The sequence below is a fragment of the Globicephala melas genome, chromosome 6 (genome assembly GCF_963455315.2).
Source record: "Globicephala melas chromosome 6, mGloMel1.2, whole genome shotgun sequence".
NCBI lineage: Eukaryota > Metazoa > Chordata > Mammalia > Artiodactyla > Delphinidae > Globicephala > Globicephala melas.
In genome coordinates this window covers 68,509,527-68,537,425 of record NC_083319.1, presented here as the reverse complement: position 1 = coordinate 68,537,425, position 27,899 = coordinate 68,509,527, and the positions used below count along the sequence as shown (strand labels likewise).

The 27,899-nt window shown below is 36.4% G+C and overlaps 1 protein-coding gene across 4 annotated transcripts in view; it reads right to left on the bottom strand.

The window, feature by feature from the left end:
- DENND4C (DENN domain containing 4C) overlaps positions 1–27,899 on the bottom strand; it is a 135,693-nt gene that overhangs the window by 65,121 nt on the left and 42,673 nt on the right. For 2 of the 4 annotated variants that reach the window (XM_030840586.2, XM_030840588.2), the window contains exons 4-10: positions 27,680–27,749; positions 25,582–25,751; positions 22,549–22,787; positions 20,917–20,983; positions 19,812–19,870; positions 18,784–18,928; positions 15,484–15,659 (exon numbers count right to left, since the gene is read on the bottom strand). In XM_030840586.2, the coding sequence (XP_030696446.1) occupies positions 15,484–15,659; positions 18,784–18,928; positions 19,812–19,870; positions 20,917–20,983; positions 22,549–22,787; positions 25,582–25,751; positions 27,680–27,749 (926 nt within the window). Of the gene's footprint in view, positions 1–15,483; positions 15,660–18,783; positions 18,929–19,811; positions 19,871–20,916; positions 20,984–22,548; positions 22,788–25,581; positions 25,752–27,049; positions 27,146–27,679; positions 27,750–27,899 lie in introns of those variants that run through there. The other 2 variants (XM_060300971.1, XM_060300970.1) reach the window with 2 other exon arrangements.

Here is a 27,899-nt window from a genome sequence, read left to right as displayed (position 1 = left end):
CAACCAAACCTGAGGAAGGAAACAGATATCCAGGTAAAGGAAGCACAGAGGGTCAAAACAAGATGAACCCAAACAGGCCCACACCAAGACATATCACAATTAAAATGACAAAAGTTAAAAGTAAACAGTGAATTCTGAAGGCAGCAAGAGAAAAGCAAAGTGTCATATACAAGGGAACCCCCATAAGGCTATCAGCTGATTTCTCTGCAGAAATTTTATAGGCCAGAAGGGAGTGGCATGATATACTCAAAGTGCAGAACAGGAAAAGTCTGCAACCCAGGATACTCTACCCGGCAAGATTATCACTTAGACTACAGGGAGAGATAAAGACCTTCTCAGACAAGCAAAAACTAAAAGAGTTCATCAATACTAAATCTACCCTAAAAGAACTGTGAAAGGGTCTTCTCTAAATGGACAAAAAAGTAAGAATCTACAGGAAAGGGAAAATCCCACTAGGAAAAGCAAATGTATAGTAAGGACTGAAGATCAACCACTTAAGCCAATATGAAGATTAAAAGACAAAAAACTGTAAAAGCAACTATAACTACAATAAACAGTTAAGAGACAAACATGAAGATACAAAATATGACATCAAAAACACAAAATGTGGGGAGAGGGAGTAAAAAAAAAAGTAGATATTTTAGAATGTGTTTGAACTAAATTACTACCAGTTTAAAACAAAAAGTAGACATAGTTATAGGTCAACAATATATAAACCCGACAGTAAACACAAATCAAAAACCTACAATAGTTACACAGAAACTAAAAAGAAAGGAACAGAAGCATAGTACTAAAGAAAATCATCAAACCACAAGGGAAGAAACAAAAAGAAATAACAGAGAAAAACCTCAAAACAACTGGAAAACAAGTAATAAAATGACAATAATTACATACCTGTCAATAATTACTTTAAATGTCAATGAACTAAATGCTCCAATCAAAAGACATATGGTGGGACCTCCCTGGTGGTCCAGTGGTTAAGAATCCACCTCCCAGAAAATATTTGCAAACGAAGCAACTGACAAAGGATTAATCTCCAAAATATACAAGCAGCTCACACAGCTCAATATCAAAAAAACAACCTAATCCAAAAATGGGCAGGAGACCTAAATAGACATTTCTTCAAAGAAGATATACAGATTGCCAACAAACACATGAAAGGATGCTCAACATCACTAATCATTAGAGAAATGCAAATCAAGACTACAATGAGGTATCACCTCACACCAGTCAGAATGGCCATCATCACAAAATCTACAAAAAATAAATGCTGCAGAGGGTGTGGAAAAAAAGGAACCCCCTTGCACTGTTGGTGGGAATGTAAACTGATAGAGCCACTATGGAGAACAGTATGGAGGTTCCTTAAAAAACTAAAAACAGAACTACCATATGATCCAGCAATCCCACTACTGGGCATATACCCTGAAAAAACCATGATTCAAAAAGAGACATGTACCACAATGTTCACTGTAGCACTATTTACAACAGGCAGGACATGGAAGCAACCTAGGTATCCACTGACAGATGAATGGATAAAGAAGATGTGGCACATACATACAATGGAATATTACTCAGCCATAAAAGGAAATGAAATTGAGTTATTTGCAGTGAGGTGGATGGACCTAGAGTCTGTCATACAGAGTGAAGTAAGTCAGAAAGAGAAAACCAAATACCATATGCTAACACATGTATATAGAATCTAAAAAAAAAAAAAAGGTTGTGATGAACCTAGGGACACGACAGGAATAAAGATGCAGAACAGAGAATGGACTTGAGGACACAGTGCGGGGAGGGTAAGGTGGGACGAAGTGAGAGAGTGGCACTGACATATACACACTACCAAATGTAAAATATATAGCTAGTGGGAAGCAGCTACATAGCACAGGGAGATCAGCTCGGTGCTTTGTCACCACCTAGAGGGGTGGGATAGGGAGGGTGAAAGGGAGACGCAAGAGGGAGGGGATATGAGGATATATGTATACATAGAGCTGATTCACTTTGTTATACAGCAGAAACTAACACAACATTGTAAAGCAATTATACTCCAATAAAGATGTTAAAAAAATAAAATAAAATCATGGTAAAATATACATAACATAAAATTTACCATTAAAAAAAAAAAGAATTCCATGCCAATGCAGGGGACGTGGGTTTGATCCCTGGTCAGGGAACTAAGATCCTGCATGCCATGGGGCAACTAAGCCCATGCACTGCAACTGTTGAGCATGTGGGCCAAAACTAGAGAGCCCGCATGCCGCAACTACAGAGCCCATGCGCTCTGAAGTTCACACACCCAAACTACAGAGCCTGCATGCCGCAACTACTGAGCTCATGCGCCACAACTAGAGAGAAGCCCGCACACCTCAATGAGGAGCCTGTACGCTGCAGTGGAGGATCCCTCATGCCGCAACGAAGACCCCGCGTACTGCAACCAAGACCTAACGCAGCCAAAAATAAAATAAATAAATAAATATTTTTTAAAAAAAGACATATGGTGGCTGATTGGACAAAAAACCAAGACGCTTCTTTCCACAAGAGACTCACTCCAAAGCTGAAGACACAAAAAGACTGATAGTGGGGGGACGGGAAAAGATACTTTATGCAAACAGAAATGACAAGAAAGTGGGGGTAGCAATGCTCATATCAGAAAATAAACTTTAAACAAAGGCTATAACAAAAGACAAAGAAAGGCATTATAAAATGATAAAGAGATCAATACAAGAAAATGATATTACACTCAACATATGTGCACCCAGGAGCACCTAAACATATAAAGCAAATACTAACAGACACAAAGGTAGAAATTGACACTAATACAGTAATAGTAGGGTACTTTAAAACCCCACTTACATCAATGGACAGTCAATAATGCAAGAGCAGTCTAAAATGACACAACAGACCAGCTGGACTTAACAGATATCTACAGGACATTAACATTCAAAACCAGCATCATTAACATTCTTTTCAAGTGCACATGGAACGTGCTCCAGGATAGATCACATGCTAGGCCACAAAACAAGTCTTAACAAATTTAAGAGGATAGAAATTATTTTATCAACTATTTTTTCCAACCACAATGGTATGAAACTAGAAATTAACTACAGAAAGAAAACAAGAAAAGAACAAATGTGCAGAGACTAAAAACATGCTACTAAAAAAACCAACAGGTCAATAAAGGAATCAAAGAGGAAATCAGAAAATACCTCAAGACAAATGAAAACACTACACTCCAAAATCTATGGGATGCAGAAAAAGCAGTTCTAAGAGGGAAGTTTATAGCAATACAGACCTTCCCCAAGAAACAAAAAAAATCTCAAACAACATAACCTACCACCTAAAAGAATTAGAAAAAGAAGAACAAACAAAGGCCAAAGTCAGCAGAAGGAAGGAAATAATAAAGCTCAGGGAGAAAATAAATAAGGAAGAGATTTAAAAAAAATAGAAAAGATCAATGAAACCAAGAGCTGGTTTTTTGAAAAAAGAAAAAAAAATTGATAAGCCTTTAGTCAGGCTCACCAAGAAGAAAAAAGACAACCCAAATTTAAAAAAATAAGAAATGAAAAAAGGAAAAATAACAACCAACACCATGGAAGTATAAAAAAAAAAAAGTAAAAGAATACTAAGAACACTTATATGCCAACAAATTGGGCAACCTAGAAGAAATGGATAAACTTCTAAATACAAAACTTGCCAAGAATGAATCAATAAGAAACAGACACTTTGAACAAACCAATCACTAGCAGTAAAATTGAATTTGTAATAAAAAAAAAACCTCCCAGCCAACAAAGTCCAGAACCAGACTGCTTCACAGGGGAATTCTACCAAACATATAACAAAGAGCTAATACCTACCCTTCTAAAACTATTCCAAATTATTAAAGAGGATGAAACACTCCCAAATTCATTCTACAAGGCCACCTTTACCCTGGTACTAAAACCAAAAACACTACAAAAAAAGACAATTACAGGCCAGTATCTTTGATGAATATAGATGCAAAAATCCTCATCAAAATATTAGCAAACCAAATCCAACAATATATAAAAAGGATCATACACATGATAAAGTTGGACTTATTCCAGGGACACAAGGATGGTTCAAAATATGTAAAATCAATGTGATACACCACATTAACAAAAGGAAAGACAAAAAACACATGATCATCTCAACAGACACTCAAAAAGCAATTGACAAAATTCAACATCCATTCATCATAAAAATTCTCATCAAAGTGGGTACAGAGAGAACATATCTCAACATAATAAAGACCATATGTGACAAATGCACAGCTAACATCATACTCAATGGTGAAAAGCTGAAAGCCTTCCCGTTAAATTAAGCATCCAAATTGGAAGGGAAGAAGTCAAACTGTTACTATTTAGAGATGACATGATACTTTACATAGAAAACTCTAGAATCTAAAACATGACACAAATGAACTTATCTACAAAACAGAAACACACTCCTAGACACAGAGAACAGATTTGTGGTTGCCAAGAGGGGAGGGAGAGGAAGGACTGGGAGTTTGGGGTTGGCAGACACAAACTATTACATTTAGAACAGATAAACAACAAGTCCTATTGTATAGCACAGGGAACTATATTCAACATCCTGTGATAAACAACAGTGGAAAAGAACACAAAAAAAGAATGTCTGTATGTGTATAACTGAGTCACTTGGCTGTAGAGCTGTAAATCAACTATACTTCAATTTTTTTAAAAAATGAAGAAAACCCTAAAGTCACCACACAAAAACTATTAGAACTAATAAACGAATTCAGCAAAGTTGCAGGATACAAGATTAATATACAGAAATCTGTTGCTTTTCTCTACAATAATAATGAACTATCAGAAAGGGAGAGTAAAAAAAAAAAAAATCCCATTTGAAATTGTATCAAAAAGAATAAAATACCCAGGAATAAACTTAACCAAGAAGGTGAAAGACCTACACTCTGAAAACTCAGATGAAGGAAAGTGAAGATGATACAAAGAAATGCAAAGATACCCCTTGCTCTTCTGGAATTGTAAGAATTAATATTGTTAAAATGACCAATACCTCCCCAAGCAATCATGCAATCCCTATCAAAATACTCATGACAGGAGGCGGAAGATGGCGGAAGAGTAAGACGCGGAGATCACCTTCCTCCCCACAGATACACCAGAAATACATCTACACGTGGAACAACTCCTACAGAACACCTACTGAAGGCTGGCAGAAGACCTCAGACCTCCCAAAAGGCAAGAAACTCCCCACGTACCTGGGTAGGGCAAAAGAAAAAACAGAGACAAAAGAATAGGGACGGCACCTGCACCAGTGGGAGGGAGCTGTGAAGGAGGAAAAGTTTCCACACTCTAGGAAGCCCCTTCGAGGGCGGAGACTGCGGGAGGCGGAGGGGGGAGCTTCGAAGCTGCGGAGTGCACAGCAACGGGTGCGGAGGGCAAAGCGGGGAGATTCCCGCACAGAGGATCGGTGCCGACCGGCACTCACCAGCCCGAGAGGCTTGTCTGCTCACCCGCCGGGGCGGGCGGGGCTGAGAGCTGAGGCCGGAGCGCAGGGAGAGGACTGGGGTTGGCGGCTTGAACATAGCCTGAAGGGGTTAGTGCACCACAGCTAGCCGGGAGGGAGTCCGGGGAAAAGCCTGCACCTGCAGAAGAGGCAGGAGACTTTTTCTTCCCTCTTTGTTTCCTGGGGCGTGAGGAGAGGGGTTTAAGAACGCTGCTTAAAGGAACTCCAGAGACGGGCGCGAGCCGCGGCTAAAAGCGCGAACCCCAGAGACGGGCGCGAGCCGCGGCTGAAAGCGCGGACCCCAGAGACGGGCGCGAGCCGCGGCTGAAAGCGCGGAATCCAGAGACGGGCGCGAGCCGCGGCTGAAAGCGCTGAATCCAGAGACGGGCGCGAGCCGCGGCTGAAAGCGCGGAATCCAGAGACGGGCGCGAGCCGCGGCTGAAAGCGCGGAATCCAGAGACGGGCGCGAGCCGCGGCTGAAAGCGCGGAATCCAGAGACGGGCGCAAGCCGCGGCTAAAAGCGCGGACCCCAGAGGCGGGCGGGAGACGTTAAGGCTGCTGCTGCCGCCACCGAGGGGCCTGTGTGCGAGCACAGGTCACTCTCCACACCCCTCTTCCGCGGAGGCTGTGCAGCCCGCCACTGCCGGGTTCCCGGGATCCAGGGACAACTTCCCCGGGAGAGCGCACAGCGCGCCTCAGGCTGGTGCAAAGTCACGCCGGCCTTTGCCACCGCAGGCCCGCCCCGCACTCTGTGCCCCTCCGTCCCCGCCGGCCTGAGTGCGCCAGAGCCCCCAATCAGCGGCTCTTTTAACCCCATCCTGTCTGAGCAAAAAACAGACGCCCTCCAGCGATCTACACGCAGTGGCAGGGCCAAATCCAAAGCTTAGCCCTGGGAGCTGTGAGAACAAAGAAGAGAAAGGGAAATCCCTCCCAGCAGCCTCAGAAGCAGCGGATTAAAGCTCCACAATCAACTTGATGTACCCTGCATCTGTGGAATACCTGAATAGACAACCAATCATCCCAAATTAAGGAAGTGGACTTTAGGAGCAAGATCTATGATTTTTTCCCCTTTCCTCTTTTTGCGAACGTGTATGTGTATGCTTCTGTGTGAGATCTTGTCTGTATAGTCTTGCTTCCACCATTTGTCCTAGGGTTCTATCCGTCCATGTTTTTTTTTAATTTTTTTCTTAATAATTAATTTTAATAACCTTATTATACTTTACCTTCGTTCTTTCTTTCTTTCTTTCCATCCTTCCTTCCCTCCTTTAGACAACGAATCATCCCAAATTGAGGAGGTGGTCTCTGACAGCAAGATTTAGGATTTTTCCCCATTTACCTCTTTTAGTGAGGGTGTATGTGTATGCTTCTGTGTAAGATTTTGTCTGTATAGCTTTGCTGCCAACATTTGTCCTAGGTTCTTTCCGTCCCTTTTTTTTTTTTTTTTCTAAATAAGAAGTTTTTAATTCAATAACTTTATTATACTGTATTTTATTTTTACTGTATCTTCTTTCTTTCTGTCTTTTTTCCTTCTTTCCCTCCTTCCTTCCCTCCTCCCTCCCTCTCTCCCTTCTTTCCTTCTTGCCTTCTTTCCTTCTTTGCTTCTTTCTTTCTTTCTTCCTTCCTTCCTACCCTCCTTTCCTTCTTTCTTTCCTCATACTTCTACTAATTCCCTCTACTTTTTCTCCCTTTTATCCTGAGCCTGTGGATGAAAAGCTTTTGGTGCTCCAGCCAGGAGGCAGGGCTCTGCCTCTGAGGTAGGAGAGCCAACTTCAGGACACTGATCAACAAGAGACCTCCCAGCTCCACATAATATCAAACAGCGAAAATCTCCCAGAGACCTCCATCTTAACACCAGCACCCAGCTTCACTCAACGACCAGCAAGCCACAGTGCTGGAAAACCTATGCCAAACAACTAGCAAAACAGGAACACAACCCCACCCATTAGCAGAGAGGCTGCCTAAAATCATAATAAGGCCACAGACACCCCCAAACACACCACCAGACGTGAACCTGACCACTAGAGAGACAAGATCCAGCCTCATCCACCACAACACAGGCACTAGCCCCCTCCACCAGGAAGCCTACACAACCCACTGAACCAACCTTAGCCACTAGAGACAGACATCAAAAACAGGAGGAACCACAAACCTGCAGCCTGCAAAAAGGAGACCCCAAACACAGTAAGATAAGCAAAATGAGAAGACAGAAAAACACACAGCAGATAAAGGAGCAAGATAAAAATGCACCAGACCTAACAAATGAAGAGGAAATAGGCAGTCTACCTGAAAGAGAATTCAGAATAATGATAGTAAGGTTGATCCGAAATCTTGGAGATAGAATGGACAATAGATTGGACAAAATGCAAGAATCAGTTAACAAGGACCTAGAAGAACTAAAGATGAAACAAGCAACGATGAACAACACAATAAATGAAATTAAAAGTACTCTAGATGGGATCAATAGCAGAATAACTGAGGCAGAAGAACGGATAAGTGACCTGGAAGATAAAATAGTGGAAATAACTACTGCAGAGCAGAATAAAGAAAAAAGAATGAAAAGAACTGAGGACAGTCTCAGAGACCTCTGGGACAACATTAAACGCACCAACATTCGAATTATAGGGGTTCCAGAAGAAGAAGAGAAAAAGAAAGGGACTGAGAAAATATTTGAAGAGATTATAGTTGAAAACTTCCCTAATATGGGAAAGGAAATAGTTAATCAAGTCCAGGAAGCACAGAGAGTCCCATACAAGATAAATACAAGGAGAAATACGCCAAGACACATATTAATCAAACTGTCAAAAATTAAATACAAAGAAAGCATATTAAAAGCAGCAAGGGAAAAACAACAAATAACACATAAGGGAATCCCCATAAGGTTAACAGCTGATCTCTCAGCAGAAACCCTACAAGCCAGAAGGGAGTGGCAGGACATACTGAAAGTGATGAAGGAGAAAAACATGCAGCCAAGACTACTCTACCCAGCAAGGATCTCATTCAGATTTGATGGAGAAATTAAAACCTTTACAGACAAGCAAAAGCTGAGAGAGTTCAGCACCACCAAACCAGCTTTACAACAAATGCTAAAGGATCTTCTCTAGGCAAGAAACACAAGAGAAGGAAAAGACCTATAATAACGAACCCAAAACAATTTAGAAAATGGGAATAGGAACATACATATCGATAATTACCTTAAATGTAAATGGACTAAATGCTCCCACCAAAAGACACAGATTAGCTGAATGGATACAAAAACAAGACCCTTATATATGCTGTCTACAAGAGACCCACTTCAGACCTAGAGACACATACAGACTGAAAGTAAGGGGATGGAAAAAGATATTCCATGCAAATGGAAGCCAAAAGAAAGCTGGAGTAGCAATTCTCATATCAGACAAAATAGACTTTAAAATAAGGACTATTAAAAGAGACAAAGAAGGACACTACATAATGATCAAGGGATCAATCCAAGAAGAAGATATAACAATTGTAAATATTTATGCACCCAACATAGGAGCACCTCAGTACATAAGGCAAATACTAACAGCCATAAAAGGGGAAATCGACAGTAACACATTCATAGTAGGGGACTTAAACACCCCACTTTCACCCATGGACAGATCATCCAAAATGAAAATAAATAAGGAAACACAAGCTTTAAATGATACATTAAACAAGATGGACTTAATTGATATTTATAGGACACTCCATCCAAAAACAACAGAATACACATTTTTCTCAAGTGCTCATGGAACATTCTCCAGGATAGATCATATCTTAGGTCACAAATCAAGCCTTGGTAAATTTAAGAAAATTGAAATTGTATCAAGTATCTTTTCTGACCACAACGCCATGAGACTAGATATCAATTACAGGAAAAGATCTGTAAAAAATACAAACACATGGAGGCTAAACAATACACTACTTAATAATGAAGAGATCACTGAAGAAATCAAAGAGGAAATCAAAAAATACCTAGAAACAAATGACAATGGAGACACAACGACCCAAAACCTGTGGGATGCAGCAAAAGCAGTTCTAAGGGGGAAGTTTATAGCAATACAAGCCCACCTTAAGAAGCAGGAAACATCTCGAATAAACAACCTAACCTTGCACCTCAAGCAATTAGAGAAAGAAGAACAAAAAAACCCCAAAGCTAGCAGAAGGAAAGAAATCATAAAAATCAGATCAGAAATAAATGAAAAAGAAATGAAGGAAACAATAGCAAAGATCAATAAAACTAAAAGCTGGTTCTTTGAGAAGATAAACAAAATAGATAAACCACTAGCCAGACTCATCAAGAAAAAAAGGGAGAAGACTCAAATCAATAGAATTAGAAATGAAAAAGGAGAGGTAACAACTGACACTGCAGAGATAAAAGAGATCATGAGAGATTACTACAAGCAACTCTATGCCAATAAAATGGACAATCTGGAAGAAATGGACAAATTCTTAGAAATGCACAACCTGCCAAGACTGAATCAGGAAGAAATAGAAAATATGAACAGACCAATCACAAGCACTGAAATTGAAACTGTGATTAAAAATCTTCCAACAAAAAAAAGCCCAGGACCAGATGGCTTCACAGGCGAATTCTATCAAACATTTAGAGAAGAGCTAACACCTATCCTTCTCAAACTCTTCCAAAATATAGCAGAGGGAGGAACACTCCCTAACTCCTTCTACGAGGCCACCATCACCTTGATACCAAAACCAGACAAGGATGTCACAAAGAAAGAAAACTACAGGCCAATATCACTGATGAACATAGATGCAAAAATCCTCAACAAAATACTAGCAAACAGAATCCAACAGCACATTAAAAGGATCATACACCATGATCAAGTGGGGTTTATTCCAGGAATGCAAGGATTCTTCAATATACGCAAATCTATCAATGTGATAAACCATATTAACAAATTGAAGGAGAAAAACCATATGATCATCTCAATAGATGCAGAGAAAGCTTTTGACAAAATTCAACACCCATTTATGATAAAAACCCTGCAGAAAGTAGGCATAGAGGGAACTTTCCTCAACATAATAAAGGCCATATATGACAAGCCCACAGCCAACATCGTCCTCAATGGTGAAAAACTGAAAGCATTTCCACTAAGATCAGGAACAAGACAAGGTTGCCCACTCTCACCACTATTATTCAACATTGTTTTGGAAGTTTTAGCCACAGCAATCAGAGAAGAAAAGGAAATAAAAGGAATCCAAATTGGAAAAGAAGAAGTAAAGCTGTCACTGTTTGCAGATGACATGATCCTATACATAGAGAACCCTAAAGATGCTACCAGAAAACTACTAGAGCTAATCAATGAATTTGGTAAAGTGGCAGGATACAAAATTAATGCACAGAAATCTCTGGCATTCCTATATACTAATGATGAAAAATCTGAAAGTGAAATCAAGAAAACACTCCCATTTACCATTGCAACAAAAAGAATAAAATATCTAGGAATAAACCTACCTAAGGAGACAAAAGACCTGTATGCAGAAAATTATAAGACACTGATGAAAGAAATTAAAGATGATATAAATAGATGGAGAGATATACCATGTTCTTGGATTGGAAGAATCAACATTGTGAAAATGACTCTACTACCCAAAGCAATCTACAGATTCAATGCAATCCCTATCAAACTACCACTGGCATTTTTCACAGAACTAGAACAAAAACTTTCACAATTTGTATGGAAACACAAAAGACCCCGAATAGCCAAAGCAATCTTGAGAACGAAAGAAGGAACTGGAGGAATCAGGCTCCCTGACTTCAGACTATACTACAAAGCTACAGTCATCAAGACGGTATGGTACTGGCACAAAAACAGAAAGATAGATCAATGGAACAAGATAGAAAGCCCAGAGATAAACCCATGCACATATGGACACCTTATCTTTGATAAAGGTGGCAGTAATGTACAATGGAGAAAGGACAGCCTCTTCAATAAGTGGTGCTGGGAAAACTGGACAGGTACATGTAAAAGTATGAGATTAGATCACTCCCTAACACCATACACAAAAATAAGCTCAAAATGGATTAAAGACCTAAATGTAAGGCCAGAAACTATCAAACTCTTAGAGGAAAACATAGGCAGAACACTCTATGACATAAATCAAAGCAAGATCCTTTCTGACCCACCTCCTAGAGTAATGGAAATAAAAACAAAAATAAACAAATGGGACCTAATGAAACTTAAAAGCTTTTGCACAGCAAAGGAAACCGTAAACAAGACCAAAAGACAACCCTCAGAATGGGAGAAAATATTTGCAAATGAAGCAACCGACAAAGGATTAATCTCCAAAATTTACAAGCAGCTCATGCAGCTCAATAACAAGAAAACAAACAACCCAATCCAAAAATGGGCAGAAGACCTAAATAGACATTTCTCCAAAGAAGATATACAGACTGCCAACAAACACATGAAAGAATGCTCAACATCATTAATCATTAGAGAAATGCAAATCAAAACTACAATGAGATATCATCTCACACCAGTCAGAATGGCCATCATCAAAAAATCTAGAAACAATAAATGCTGGAGAGGGTGTGGAGAAAAGGGAACACTCTTGCACTGCTGGTGGGAATGTGAATTGGTTCAGCCACTATGGAGAACAGTATGGAGGTTCCTTAAAAAACTACAAATAGAACTACCATATGACCCAGCAATCCCACTACTGGGCATATACCCTGAGAAAACCAAAATTCAAAAAGAGTCATGTACCAAAATGTTCATTGCAGCTCTATTTACAATAGCCCGGAGATGGAAACAACCTAAGTGCCTGTCATCGGATGAATGGATAAAGAAGATGTGGCACATATATACAATGGAATATTACTCAGCCATAAAAAGAAACGAAATTGAGCTATTTGTAATGAGGTGGATAGACCTAGAGTCTGTCATACAGAGTGAAGTAAGTCAGAAAGAAAAAGACAAATACCGTATGCTAACACATATATATGGAATTTAAGAAAAAAATGTCATGAAGAACCTAGGGGTAAAGCAGGAATAAAGACGCAGACCTCTTAGAGAACGGACTTGAGGTTATGGGGAGGGGGAAGGGTGAGCTGTGACAGGGCGAGAGAGAGTCATGGGCATATACACACTAACAAACGCAGTAAGGTAGATAGCTAGTGGGAAGCAGCCGCATGGCACAGGGATATTGGCTCAGTGCTTTGTGACAGCCTGGAGGGGTGGGATGGGGAGGGTGGGAGGGAGGGAGACGCAACAGGGAAGACATATGGGAACATAGGTTTATGTATGACTGATTCACTTTGTTATAAAGCAGAAACTAACACACCATTGTAAAGCAATTATACCCCAATAAAGATGTTAAAAAAAAAAAAAAAAAAAAAATACTCATGACATTTTTCACAGCAATAGAACAAATAATCCTAAAATTCATAAAGAACCACAAAAGACCACAAATTACAAAAGCAATCCTGAGGAAAAAGAACAAAGCTGGAGGTATCACCATCCCAGACTTCAGACTATACTACAAAGTTACAGTAATCAAAACAGGAACAGCATGTTTTGTGTCTGGCAAAACACAGACACATAGATCAACTGAACTAAACAGAGAGCCCAGAAATAAACCCACGCACCTACAATCAATTAATCTATGACAAAGGAAGCAAGAATATACAATGGAGAAAAGACAGTTTTTTCAATAAGTGGTGCTGGGAAAACTGGACAGCTACAGGTAAAACAATAAGATTAGAACATTCCCTCACACCATATACAAAAATAAACTCAAAATGGATTAAAGACCTAAATAGACGATCTGAAACCATAAAACTCCTAGAAGAGAACATAGGCAAGACACTCTTTAACATAAATCATAGCAGTATTTTTTGGATCTGTCCCCTAAGGCAAAATAAATAAAAGCAAAAATTAACAAATGGACCTAATTAAATTTAAAAGCTTTTGCACAGCAAAGGAAGCCATCAACAAATCAAAAAGACAACCTATGGAATCGGAGAAAATATTTGCAAATGATGCGACCAACAAGGGGTTAATATCCAAAACATCCAAACAGCTCATATAACTCATTATCAAAAAAGCAAACAATACAATCAAAAAATGGGCAGAAAACCTGAAAATACATTTTTCCAAAGAAGGCATACAGATGGCTAACAGGCACATGAAAAGATGCTCAACATCACTAGTTACTACAGAAATGCAAATCAAAACAACGGTGAAATATCACCTCACACCTGTCAGAATGGCTCTCAGCAAAAAGACAACAAAAACTAAATGTTGGCGAGGATATGGAGAAAAGGGAACCCTAATACACTGTTGGTGGAAATGTAAACTGGTGCAGCCACTATGGAAAACAGTACGGAGGTTCCTCAAAAAACTAAAAATAGAACTACCATATGATCCAGCAATTCCACTCCTGGGTATATAATATATCCAGAAAAAATGAAAGCACTAATTCGAAAAGATACATGCACCTGATTGTTCATAGCAGCACGATTTACAATTGCCAAGACATGGAAGCAACCCAAGTGTCCATCAACAGATGAATGAATAAAGATTATATATATATATATATATACAATAAAATAGTACTCGACCATAAAAAAGAATGAAATTCTGCCATTTGCAGCATCATGGATGGACCTAGAGAATATTATGCTTAGTGAAATTAGGCAGAGAAAGATAAATACTGTGTGATATCACTTATATGTAGAATCTAAAATATAAAAAAAAATGAGTACAGCAAAACAGAAACAGACTCACAGATACAGAAAACAAACTAATGGTTACCAGTGAAGAGAGGAAAGCGGGGAGGGGCAAGATAGGGGTATAGGATTAAGAGATACAAACTACTATGTATAAAATAAATAAGCAACAAGGATATACTGCATAGCACAGGGAATTATTGCCATTACCTTTTAATAACTTTTATTGGAATATAATCTGTAAAAATACTGAATCACTATGCTGTGTACCTGAAAATAGTACAATATTATAAATCAACTATACTTCGATTTTTTTAAAGTACTGAAAACCCAAATAAATAAACAAACAAACATAGTAAAGAGCTACCACAATTACATAGTTTTCAAAATACAATGGTAGATCCATTTCAAAATTATTTTTTAAGGTACATTAAATGTTTTCTTCCTTCCTTAAGTTATTCTTCTGGTTCACTCAAGGCTATTTTCCCAACCAATTCTACTGCTGTAACCATCGAGGTCTCATCCCAAATTCTTACTCTATTCATTTTCTGCCAGTATCAAACAGTAAAGAATAAAAGCACTCCAGGACCTGGAATTTGGCACTAATACTAGGGAAGTTTCAATACTTACTTCCCTTTACCCACGTTGTTTGTTGTTTTTGTGAGGACGGGGCTGCAGAGGGCGCTCCTAAACATCCACCTAGAACTGGATGGATGAATCTTCTTTTATTAGTGTGGTGCTCTACTCTCTGAACCCTCAGTTACACCACTGCTATACATATTTATCACCTCCAGTAAACACAAACTCTGACTGATTTTTAATATCAATTTCTCTGTAATCCCTATAAAATTCAAATCTTGACAACTAAGAAAACAGCATATTACCCTATATCGTGACTAAACTCAAACAGGTAAACCCATTTTTTAAGAGCTTACACACGGATTTTGAACTAAACCTAGATAGCGTATCATCTCTTGAGCTCTGAAAGCAGTGTTTTTAACCTTTTTTTTTTAATAATCCATATTCTCTTCTGATAAACATAAATATCTCCTGCCTACTGTTAACATTATTATCCAATATAAACTATTATAATATTGAACACAATCTTTTTCAAATCACACAACATTCCAGGATTCTGATACCTGTCCTGATTGAGAATCATTGCATTGAATCTGAAGACTTATTACCAACTTTTAAAAGTAGCATATTTGTATATGCTTTCAATGAGCTATAACTACATGTGGGGAAAAATATAAATGAAGATAATATAAAAAGAATCAACTTACATATATAACATGTTTGTATCCAAGTCAATGCAAACAACATCTTGTGGTGGGTCATGAAGATCAAAATACCTTGAGTCAACTCCAACTATAAATGGTAAAGGTGCACTAAGCACGGCTGCCAGTGAAAGAGGACAAAGGGGAATATATGGGCATTGCCACTGGAATGGAAAGATCATCTGGGAAAAAAAGTTTTAAAAAATTAACCAAGTTTTAAATTTGCAATGAGAATTAGTAATTAACTAATACTACTGAAAGAGACCATTACAGAGCATTTAAGTCTAGTTTCATTCCAAAAACTAAATGACTATATTAAACTTCATTCCAAAAACTAAATGACTATAAAACACTGCTAGGCAATACTATGAACCAATGTGATTAAAATCTTCAAGAATGACAATGATCATAAGCACAATTAAAATGCTAACAGCTCTTTGCATGTTAATTCTTCTAATGCCTATAGAAAATCCACATTCCCATTTTATGGAGAAAGTGAAAGAGGAGAAAAAATAGCCCAAAATTTTATAAAACGAACTCATGATCTTTAACTCTGACGCATTTCATCCATCTGTTAATTTTCAAGATAACCTTTGACTAAAATCCAACTAAGAACACCAAGAACTAAAAAAATTTAAATGATTCTCTTGGGAACAGTAATAGTCAACTAAAAATTTCAACCAAAAAAATTTTGTAACTGCCCAAATAAACATAATATTATCCAACTTCAGTGAATCTTGGCATCTTAAAAATATTAGTCAATATAAAACATACCTCAACAATCTTTACCAGCTTTCCTTTATAAAGCTCTACCTTAATTGTATCAATGTGTTCTTTTTAAAACGGAAAAAAGACAAGTTTTGATAAGTAAAAAAAAAAAAATTAAAATTTTAATAATCAATATTAAAATTTTAATCACTGATGACAAAATCTTTCCTCTACTACAAAAATCCTTGCCATATTTCAAGATCTAGTTCAATTCTTACCTTACCCATCAGTACTCACCCCAAATAATTACCTATAGCATTTACTACCTCTGCCAGTTATTCCAGATGGTTATACAGAATTGGAATTCTGTCTTCAGTCATTTATTTACTTTCTAGTAATTGAGCACTTAATATGTACCAAGAACTGTTCTAGATGATGGGGCTGTAACAGTGAATGAAACAAAGATCCTGCCCTCATGAAATGTACAGTGTAGCATAAGAGCCAGCAAACTTTTTCTGTAAAAGATAAGAATATTTTATGCCTTGCAAGCCACACTGTCTCTGTCACAAATACTTAACTCTGTCTTCACGTATGAAAGCAGTCATAGGCATTATGTAAATAAATGGCCTATGTTCCAGTAAAATTTTATTTACAAAAACAAGTGGCAGCCAGGATTTGACTCACAGGCCACAGTTTGCCAACACCTAGTCTAGCAGGAAGAGAGAAAACAAAAAGAAGACATAATAAATAAAATATATACCATGTGAGAGAGCGCTAAGTGCTACGAAAAAAAGAAAAAGTAAAGCAAAGTAAAGGCGATGAGAGTTTAGAACATGAGAGAGGAGAGGGGGAAAGCAGGCTGTATTATTAAATAGGCCAAACAGGGTAGGCTTCATTAAGAAAGTGACACGGAGCTGAAACTTGAAGGAGGTGAGGGTTTTAGTCAAGGGGATATCTAGGAGAAGAGCGCTTCGAAGAAAAGGAACAGCTAGAGCAAAGGCCTTAAGGTGTGGGGACTGCCTAGTATGTGCCAGGGGTAGCAAAGAGGCCAGCGTGGCTGGAGCAGAGTGAGCAAGAGGGAGAGAAGCAGAAAATGGTATCAGAGAGCAGAGGGATAGAACTACTCGCAAAGGACCTTGCAAGGACTTCAGATTTCCTCCAGGGAAAACTGACTATCTACCATTCAACAAAAGGTATGTTACACCTCTAACTACATAAGAAATTTCAGAATAAAGCTACTGGACAACAAAATATGACACCCTTGTCTTCACCTTCGACTTTTGCACACAATCATAAACAATGTCAATTTTACAAGAATACCCATTGGTTCCATCAATTTTTGCTATGGGGCTCCATTAACCCTTCAATATTCTTTGATATTCAAATCACTCTCCTTTTGAGGAATTTAAACTGTCAGGATTCTTTTCAATTTTCTCCTCTTTAAATGGTAATTTGCCTTACTATCAAATCCTCATTTATCAATAGTTTTGCAAGCAATTCAGGCTGTTCTCCAACATCGGTTACATAAATTTCATGCAATCTTGCATTTTAATAAGATTTCCGATTTCACATTGCAAGAGACTGGGCCACAGAGATTCAGACAGAGGGGCATGGATAATCCCTAAAGTTTTATAGGAAGAAATATTTGAGTGGGAACTTTCTAAAACTGGTCAGTTCATTAACAAATATTTTCATGTTATAACAACTTCTGCTTTTACATGTAACTGTGGAGGCTTGGAAAATTAGTACATAATTAGGATCTTTGCCCCCCATAAACCATCTCAAATGGTTATTACTGTTTTCAGTCCTAGCAGCATTTCTCTGACCAGATTAATAACTTGGAGACATACCCCATTTGTTGATTTAACAAGTATTTATTGAGTGTTTACTCCATGCTATTTAACTGTGATAAATGCTGAGGACACAGGAGTAAAAAAGAGACCTAAAAAAGGTCCTTACTTCCATGAGAGTAAAATGGGGAAGGGAAGAGAGGAGAGTCAGCTATTTTAAATTAAACAAATAATGGAAACTAGAGTTAGAGAAATAGAACATCCAAAATTCTATATTATGACCTATAAAGCCCTACATGATCAGACCTCCTTCTAATTGCAATGGGAAGCCATCAAGAGGTTTTAAAACAGGACTTGATTTAACTTTTATTTATGCTTTTCACAATAGCTAAACATCTGTACATTATCCAATTTCACAATCACCTAGATTTTCCTATACATTACTGGCTCACAATGATTAAAAGTTAAAATTGGGAGAAATTAATCATGTAATTCATGTCCACAATTTTAGGGCAGCTGAAATTGACCAGAGCTTCTCATTTAATAAAGTAAGTTTCATTCACAAGTTCTATTATTATGTAATCATATAGATTCTCTGAAGAACTTTAAAATATGAAAAATTAGAAATTGAAATTCTCTCAATAGAAATCACTTTTTTTCTTTATATTTAGTATTTCTCTTTGCCATCCTACTACATTTATGTTAAACATTTAGTGGTAATTTCAAAGCTTTGGTTGAAGGAAATTTCCCTTTAGAGTAAAAATTCTCTGTCAAGAATTCTGCACTAAAAAGAAAATTCTATACTTACAGCTACAACAGCTTCAGCTACTCCAGTCAACACAGCTGGCCTAAGAGAATGCAGCAAAATCTTGCTCTCAAGTAAAACAAAGAGCAGCAGTGTTGCACAAGTCTCAGGACCCAGATTCATTAACAAGGTGCTAAAGTTGGCTCCACTAGAAAAGGAGAGAAAAAGAGGTGATTATGAACTGTTTCACCAAAAGGTGCTAAGATTTGCTTATTAAATTATTTCCTAAATATTAATAAATTGAAAATCTAATATTAATTTCAAGTCCTGATTTAGTTATCACTGAAAAGTAGCAAATTTAATAAGATGGTATAGGAGAATGATTCAAACTCATCCTTTGGCAACAAGGGCATTTATCGGAAAGATTTTCCTAAAGAACAGCCATTTGAGCTGCGCTCTAAAGAAAGAAGGTAGGGGTTGGTGGGGAGACAACATTTGCAAAGGTCCTGAAGCAAGGAAAAGCAATTGTCATGTTCAAGAAATTGAAATAAACCTACTGTGACTAAAGCATATTAGAGGAAGGGATGAAAACAACAAGAGATTATGCCCAAAGTAAAAATATTTGCATTCTCCAACAATTTTATATTTGCATTCTCAGAAGGAAACACTGGCTACAGTGTGGATAAAAAACTGAAAGACAAGACCAAAACAGTGCCAATTAAGAGGCTCATAATGAAGTAGTCCAGGTAAAAGATCATGCTAGCCTGGACTAGTGACACAGATGAAGAGAAGCCAATAGATTCAAGACATTTTAGGAGGTAAAATCAGTTCACCTTGAACATTTAGTAAGCAACTGGATATGCGGAAGGGAGATGAGAGGAAAAGGGAGGTATTCCCCACATTCAATCTTGCAACTTTCTTTAAGTGTTCCATTTTTAAAATGCTGAATGGCCCCAGCTATCAAAGTTAGAAACATTAAGGCTATTCTTAGTTTGTAAAGATAACACAACTCTATTATACTAACCCTTAAAATATTTTAAAGCATTCTGCTCCAAGTGAACAAATGTATTATTTTATATACCATTAATTACCTTAGTGGTAAAGGTGTAGAAACTGGTTGTGAAAATATTAACGCATCATGGACTGATAGCTTAAAAAAAGAAAAAAAATGATAAATTAACCAAGCCAATTTTGAAACCTAAATATTTAGATCAAGGGTAAAATGGAAAACAGTTTTAATAGGCAGACTGAAACAGTTTTGGAAACATGTACTAAAACATAAAACAATAGCTGTTATTTACTTAGAAGTATATAGTTCTTTAAAATTAAATGGTTAATTCAACTGAATTTTGATTCAGTTAACTGATTAAAATACAGCTGTTTAAAAATTATGGAATAACTGCTTTTTAAAAGCCTCCAATTTATTTACTCTCTATTTGGCAATTGCTTAATATATATTAATATTTGCTGAACTGAAATACATTCAAGATTAACAATATTTGACTAACACATATAATGTTAATAACCATCTTAGAAAAAAATGTTTAAATAGCTTGCCTCTATAGATCAGTCTGCAAACTGTTATTGGTCCAGGAAGAACAGTATATAAATAGAGAGAAAGCAATTTAGAAACTTTCATGGCACTCTGACACTGCTCTCATATCCAAGTACATTATCAGTGAACTCATGTCTTTGGACAGGGAATAGACCTGTTCACGTCTATACTGATCTCATATGGTAAGTTGCTTACGTCACAAGCTATATACTTATATAGGTCTGCCACTGACTGGAAATAAAAAGAAACTGGTCCTTTAACAACACTATTATAGACTGCTTCACTTCCGCCTTCCAACCATAACCAATTTCACATTTGATATCTATTAATCACTCGAATGTTAAAAACATGCCCTCAACATAATTTTGGGTTTTACATTAGTAAAGTCGGCTACATAAAGGCCACACATGAACCAATGATGATGTCATGAACCAAGTATTGTAATTATTCCAATTCTGTATACCCAAAATTCAAAAAAACAGTACCAAAGAATATTAGCTAAAGATATAAAATACAGAGAATTCAAGGATTTCATGGATGCATCTTGCTCCGCCTCAAACCAAAAGGGCCATAGCCCCGACACTGCAATGACTGGAATGAACATATGCAGCACTCCCTTCAGACATACTGTTTTTTATTACCTGTACCAGGATTCTTGGTCTTTGTGGTGAAGGAAAAGGGATGTTTTGCATAAAGTGTGAAATGTGCCTAGAAAAAATTTTTGAAATAAAGATAATTACTTTTCTAAAATGCTTCATGGATTTGAACAGATCTTAAATACCATTATTCATCATCCTGGACCTGACAAAGCCACTTACCTAAAACTTAAGCTAAATAAATAAATACATTTACTTAGTGTAAATAAATGTACTCATTCCACTATGAGTGGAATGCAACTTCTAAAATGCAAAATGTATTTCCTGATTAAAAGTCCAGATTAATATACCCTATTATCACCAGGAAAATAAGAATAACATGAATATAGTTTTCATGAAAGAAGCTAACATTTATTGCCCTGGTTATCAGTATCAGTATGGGGAGCAACTAACTGTGATATAATGAATCAAAACTAATACAGAATTCAATCTAATAATATTAATTAAATTAATATAGTTCTTACACTATAACTTCGGGCAAATCACTTGTCCTATTTCTCCACCTATACATAATAACTCAAGTCTTTCCAAAGTTTTGAGCTCTTAGGAGCCACTAAATGTAAAGTATTACTTCAACTGAAAAAAAAGAATTGATGATATACACTGATTTTTTTTTCACAAATTTCATAGAACCTTAATTTTTCAAAAGGCTGCTAACTTATTATTAACATTAAATTTACTCCAATCAATTTTAAGTTAATCTGACAGCTGAAAGTTAAATCTAGAATTATGAACCATTAGACTGTCATTCCAGTAATACAACAAGAAAGCTGAAACCATATTGCTACACCAAATTTTGATGTGTTTCTGCATAGTACTTTTACTATTTTATAAAGTTGATTTTTGAGCAGCATTACTTTAAAACCTACAGGTAACTGGCCCCCTCTTATCCACTAAACTAGTATGCTTCACTGATAATCTTTTTGCTATAATGTGAAATTTTGCAAAGTTTAAGAAAAATCTGTTTACACACAGTATAACACATTTCCACCAAAGATCTTGACTTGCTTTGTTAGCAGGATACATGAGTTATTTACTATAATAAACAAGTCAAAATGCCACTAGAAGTCAGAAAAGATGTGGTTTTAAAAAGACAGTGGTTCCACATCTATTTTTCTTGCTTACAAAACATTTCCATGATGAAGAGAATTACAAATCAAAGGGAAAGCATGTAGAGTTCTATCAATGCTAAAACCAAAACCTTACTTTTAACATCAATTAATCAATTAACATCAATTAACACCATTAATTTCTACATCAGTTTAGAGATGTTTAACTTGCAATGGTCATTTGGATAGTTGGGGTGTGTGTGCAACAACAGCTATTTTTCTCTTGGTTATTTAAGAATGAGTAGGAAGAACACATACAATATAATGTATATATATGTTTCTTCCTCAGCTGAATTCTCAGAAGATTTTTATCTGGTCATCCTCACCACCACTCCTCAATTTTAAATTCAGAGTCAATGATTCAGGTGAAGAAGGGAGCAAGCAAAAAGTAGAATGACTGTGACTCTCCTTCCCTTTCAACTCTGATGCTTGAAGTCAGGTAAACAATGAAATGTACATATATACATCCAATTTTTTCACCAGACATCCTTCAAATCATTATACATACTTTTCAATGGGAAGAGGATGTGGTCCAGACACAGAAAGTTTGTAGATAAACATGAGAAATTTTCTAAAAGCTTCAAAAAAAGGCCAGTGTGAGAGTAAACAAATGCATTTGTTTGAATTGATGGATTTGGAGACCATTTTTCTTTCCACAGGTGTCAACAGGCCCAGCTGCATAAGCTGTTTTTCTGTTAGAAGTTCTCGAGAGTAAGGTTCATAAAACTGGATGGCAGCTCCATATACCTACAGAGTAAAAAAATTCCATTGTAAAATTTGAGTGTTTTTAAAAATTAATTTCTCTTTTTCTCTTTTTCCAAAAGAAGTATTTGCTTAGAGTGCATATGACAGGTAAATGAAAAAAAAAATCTCAAACATTGTTGATGGGAATGTAAAATGGTGCAGCTATGGGGGAAAACAGTTTGGCAGCTCCTCCAAAAGTTAAACAATTATCCTATGATCCAGCAATTTCACTCCTAGGTATATACCCAAAAGAATTGAAAGCAGGGACTCAAACAAATACTTGTACACCAGTGTTCATAACAGCATTATTCACAATAACCAAAAGATAGAAACAACCCAAATGTCCATCAACAGACGAACAGATAAACAAAATGTAGTATAGTCATCCCTCAGTATTCGAGGGGGGTTGATTCCAGGACCCCCAGCGGATACCAAGATCCATGAATGCTCAAGTCCCTTATATAAAATGATGTAGTACAGTCGGCCCTCCGGATCCACAGGTTGGGCATCCCTGGATATGGTGGGCTGACTATATATACACTCAAGAGAATATTATTCATCCTTAACAAGGACTCAAATTCTGATAAATACTGCAACATGGATGAACCTTGATAACATTACGCTAAGTGAAATAAGCCAGACACAAAAAGACAAATATTATATGATTCCATTTATATGTGCTACCTAGAATAGACAAATTGGTAGAGACATAGTAGAAAAGAGAGACATAGGATAGGAGTGGAAGAAACTTCTGTTTAGAGTGATGAAAACGCTCTAGAAATGGCTAAGTGATACTTTTATAAATCTTTTAACTGTTTAGTCACTATATACATATGTGTATGTATATATGTCATATATATGTGTGTCTGTTATATCACATTAACCCTTATCTTTACAGATACAAATAACACTCTCAGATACAATTATTTCAAAGTCATCTCTGGGGTTCTTAACAAGCAATATGTCAAAAGCATCACAATGAGGATTTGTTGTTCTCTACTGGTCAAAGTAACTTTGGTAATGCTTAAGTGTTTGAAGATATTAAAATATTCATTTATATTTATTGCTTTCAAAGGAAGAAACTATAAATGATTATTAAGCTAAACAGTTAGCTTACTTGTAAGCAATCCAGTCAATATAGTACTGGCCTTCCATTTAGTGAGTACTTTACTATGTTCCAGACACTGCTGGATACTTAACCTTAATTATTGTCTTCAGTACAGTGGCTGTAAACTTGAAGACTGGAGAATGAGGACACAGATGTATTTTTGTTTGCTCCACAAGAGTCAGCCTTGGTTAGTTACACATTTCAATAAAATTGGCTATTTTATCAAACTTCCTAAGAAAGTTTTCAATTTTTAAATTTCTACTAGATCTGTAGTTTTATTTACTTTTTATTTCCTAATATTGCTTTTTTGCCATCTCTTTTATTTTAAATTATCATTCTATGTTATTATTACTGTTTATACATGTTTTGAATTTTTGGCTATTACCAATAAAGTATATAAATATACATGTGTTTTGGAGAATATATATACTCATTTCTCTTGGGATATGCTCAGGTGTATACCTGTTGGGCCACAGAGTTATTTCTTATCCTTGCTGACAATATAGAAGTTCTTTAAATATTCTGAATACAAGACCCTTATGGAACACGTACAGTATCACATTACTTTCTCCCAGCCTGGGGCCTGCTTTTCCACCTTCTTAATGGTACCTTTGAATGAACAGATGTCCTTAACTCCAGTGAGGTCCTATTATTCATCTTTTCTTTTATGGCTAGCGCTTTCTGCATACTGTTTAAACTATCTTCACTTACTCCCTCAATTTTAATGTATTATTTGTCTTATGACCCTCACTGTTGTTGTTGAGAAATTAGCCATCAATTAATAGTTATACCTTTATAAGTAAGTATGTCTTCTCTTCTGGTTGTTTTTGTCTTTGGTATTCTATCATTTTACTATAATATGAAAACAGGTGGTTTTATACTTTTATTTTTTTTCTGCTGAAGATTCAGAGTGTATCTTTAACCTGAAAAACTCAATTTTTCATCAACATTGGAAAACTCTCAATCAACCACTAGCTCTTAAAATGCTGTCTCTCCCTTTTCTAGTCTCTCTTTCTGGGGTTCATTAAATATCTGTTGGTCCATCTGATTCTATCCTCTGCATTTTTAAACTCCTTTTATATTTTATGTATTCCTGTGCCACTTTCAAGATAACCTATTTTCCACTTCATTAATTCTTCCTTCATGTATGACTTATCTGCTGTTTAAACCATTCATTACATTTTTAATTTTATGGATATTTTCATTTCTAGACATTTGATTCTTTTTCCAACCTGTCTACTCATTTTTCAAAATATCCTGTTCTTTCCTTGATGTTCTGAGCCCCTCTATTAGGTCTTGAATAATTTCAATTATATATTCAATTTATAATATCTTTGATATTGTTATTCTATCATTTCAATATCTTAAGGGTGTAATACAGCTCTGTGTCTTGTTGATTCTTCCTATGGTACCTATGTCTTCTAACTTTCACTAGCATCTCATCTTGAAGCCTGGGTTTTGAGGGTATCTCTCCAGAGACTTTATATGTGCTCCTATAGACACTCAAGGGGTATCAGCATCCTGATCCCAATTTTCATGTAGACTTCTCACTTTGGGCATTGAAGTACAAATGTAAACAGAAATGTATTGTGTCCAAATAATCCTAACATTCACATTAACCTTATATTAATCATTTTATGGGTTAAAAACATGGACAAAATAGGTTTAATAAAAGAGGAAAAAATATACCTTTTCAGCAGAAGAGCCTGTGAGGACAAAAGTTGAAAAAACTGGAAGCGGGTATTTGCTTTGGGGATCCCAACATTCAATCGTAGCTCCCATCGGAAGGCAGAAGAGAGGGACAGATTCCGAGAGCGGAAATGACTCATAGTCCTCTTCTGGATACCTAAAAATTAAACCTATTGGAGAAAGGACATAATGATACTTATTTATCTATTTATTATTTTTTTATTTTTTATTCTTTGGCTGTGCTACACGGCTTACAGGATCTTAGTTCCGTGACCAGGGATTGAACCCGGGCTCACGGCAGTGAAAGCGCCAAGTCCTAACCACTGGACTGCCAGGGAACTCCCGATAATTTTTTTTAAATAGTTACTTTTAAATAGTTACTAATTACATATTAATAGGATACATATTAATAGGATGTTTTACATATTACATATTAATAGGATATTTTAATAGCACATTCTACAGAAATATTTGTGTGAAATTTCAAGATCAATTTTTCTCTTGCCATATCAGTAATTAAAATAAATAACAAATTTACCATTTATTTTTACCCATGGACTTAAAGTTCACTGTAAAATTAAAATGTATTAAATATACTAGTTAAAACTCTATTCAACAGGATCATTAATCTTAATGTATTTTCCCTACATACTGCCAACATCTTAGAGAATGCAAGAAACATACAGGGAAATTTATCAACTATTTCAGTTAGTCTTCTGTGGGGAGAAAAAAAAATTCAGGGAAGGGACAAGTGTTATGAAATAATGCCAAGGCAGCAGAAATTATCACAGCCCCTAAACTTTTCTTGAGAGAGCAGCAGTGTAAAATGAATGTAACATGAAAAGTAAATGAGACAGAAACTCTTGTTTCTGTACAGAGTTTGCGAGATCAAGGAAGCAGGAGCAGGGGGCACTCTGAGAAGCATAACAAAGACCCTTTAGAATAAAGTAGCTACATGGCATCAATTCATTAGCCTCTAATATCTCTAATACACAGACCACCTCTAGTTTAAACACTTGAAAGTCAGTAGCAGAATTTTGAGTCCAAATTCAGTCTACAAAATTCTTTATTCTAAAATATGTCTTATATCAAATACCTGAACACCTTCACAAAACTTGTTTCTATACGTTTTCTTTAAGTGACACTTTCTCACCACCAAAAAGAAAAAAAAACTTCTAAGTAAATCATATATAATCAACACATTACAGCAATATTAACAGTATTACATTTTAAAGTGATACTGAAATTTATAACTGTTAATTGTTGCCTTTATTTTTATATTAAATGGTTTGATACATTAGTATGAATGTCTTTATGAGGACAATTAAGATTTCTCATATATGGATTTGCCTGACTTCCCTGAAGTAAAACTTTATTCCAAAAATTGTGCACAATAAAAAGTAATTGACACTGCTTCTTTTCACAAAGAAGTATTCCAGTATCTCTTCTATTTACAACTGGAGCATACCTGTATTTTCAGTTTTTATCCCACCATACCAGTGGGATGAAGAGGTCACACTTAAATCTTTACAGCCCTTGACACTTTACTGTGCAGTTAAGAATGTGGCGATAGATTTCTCAAACACTTCATGGCAGAAAAGGTTCTCAGGCCCTCCTCTCTTCCATATAGCTGATTCTTTGCAACAAGGGAGAAAGGAAGCAACTCCACCTTTCATGGCAAGTAACATGTGGTTTCAAATCAGACACACAGAGATAAGAGAAGGAAATATATAAGAAGTAAAGATGTAGTTTGACACCTTTCTGACTGCCAAAATATAAAAGGTCAGAGAGTAAATATTTTCCACTCAACTATTAAATCTATTAGTGTAGACTAAAATTGAATGTTTATTCCACAAATGCTTGTTTGGAATAAAATTTTCCATTAACAGTATATTTTTATTGGTGGGGGGTAATACTAATGTATCTTGTATTATGTAATGTATTTAGGAAAACTTATGCCTTTACATGCTAAAGTTACAGATAATTCAATTTATGAATAGATCAATTCCACAAACTGTATAAGGGAGCATACACTGTCTCTTCTAACCAAATGTTAGTGTGCAAAAATACAGAGACCTTTTTTTTCTCATTTACTCACCAGCTTTATATGCTATTGCATTAGAAGCAGGCACAGACTTCTTATAACACAGAAACACACTGGAACCCCACTGTAAAATATAAATTAGGTTTAAAAAAAAGACAAAAGAGTGATAATAAATTGATTTTGTTGAATGTCTTCTAAAGATTTTGATTATTTCCTCAAGGAAGTCTATTTAAAACATGTTTATCAAACAGACTATATATAGTATACAATATAG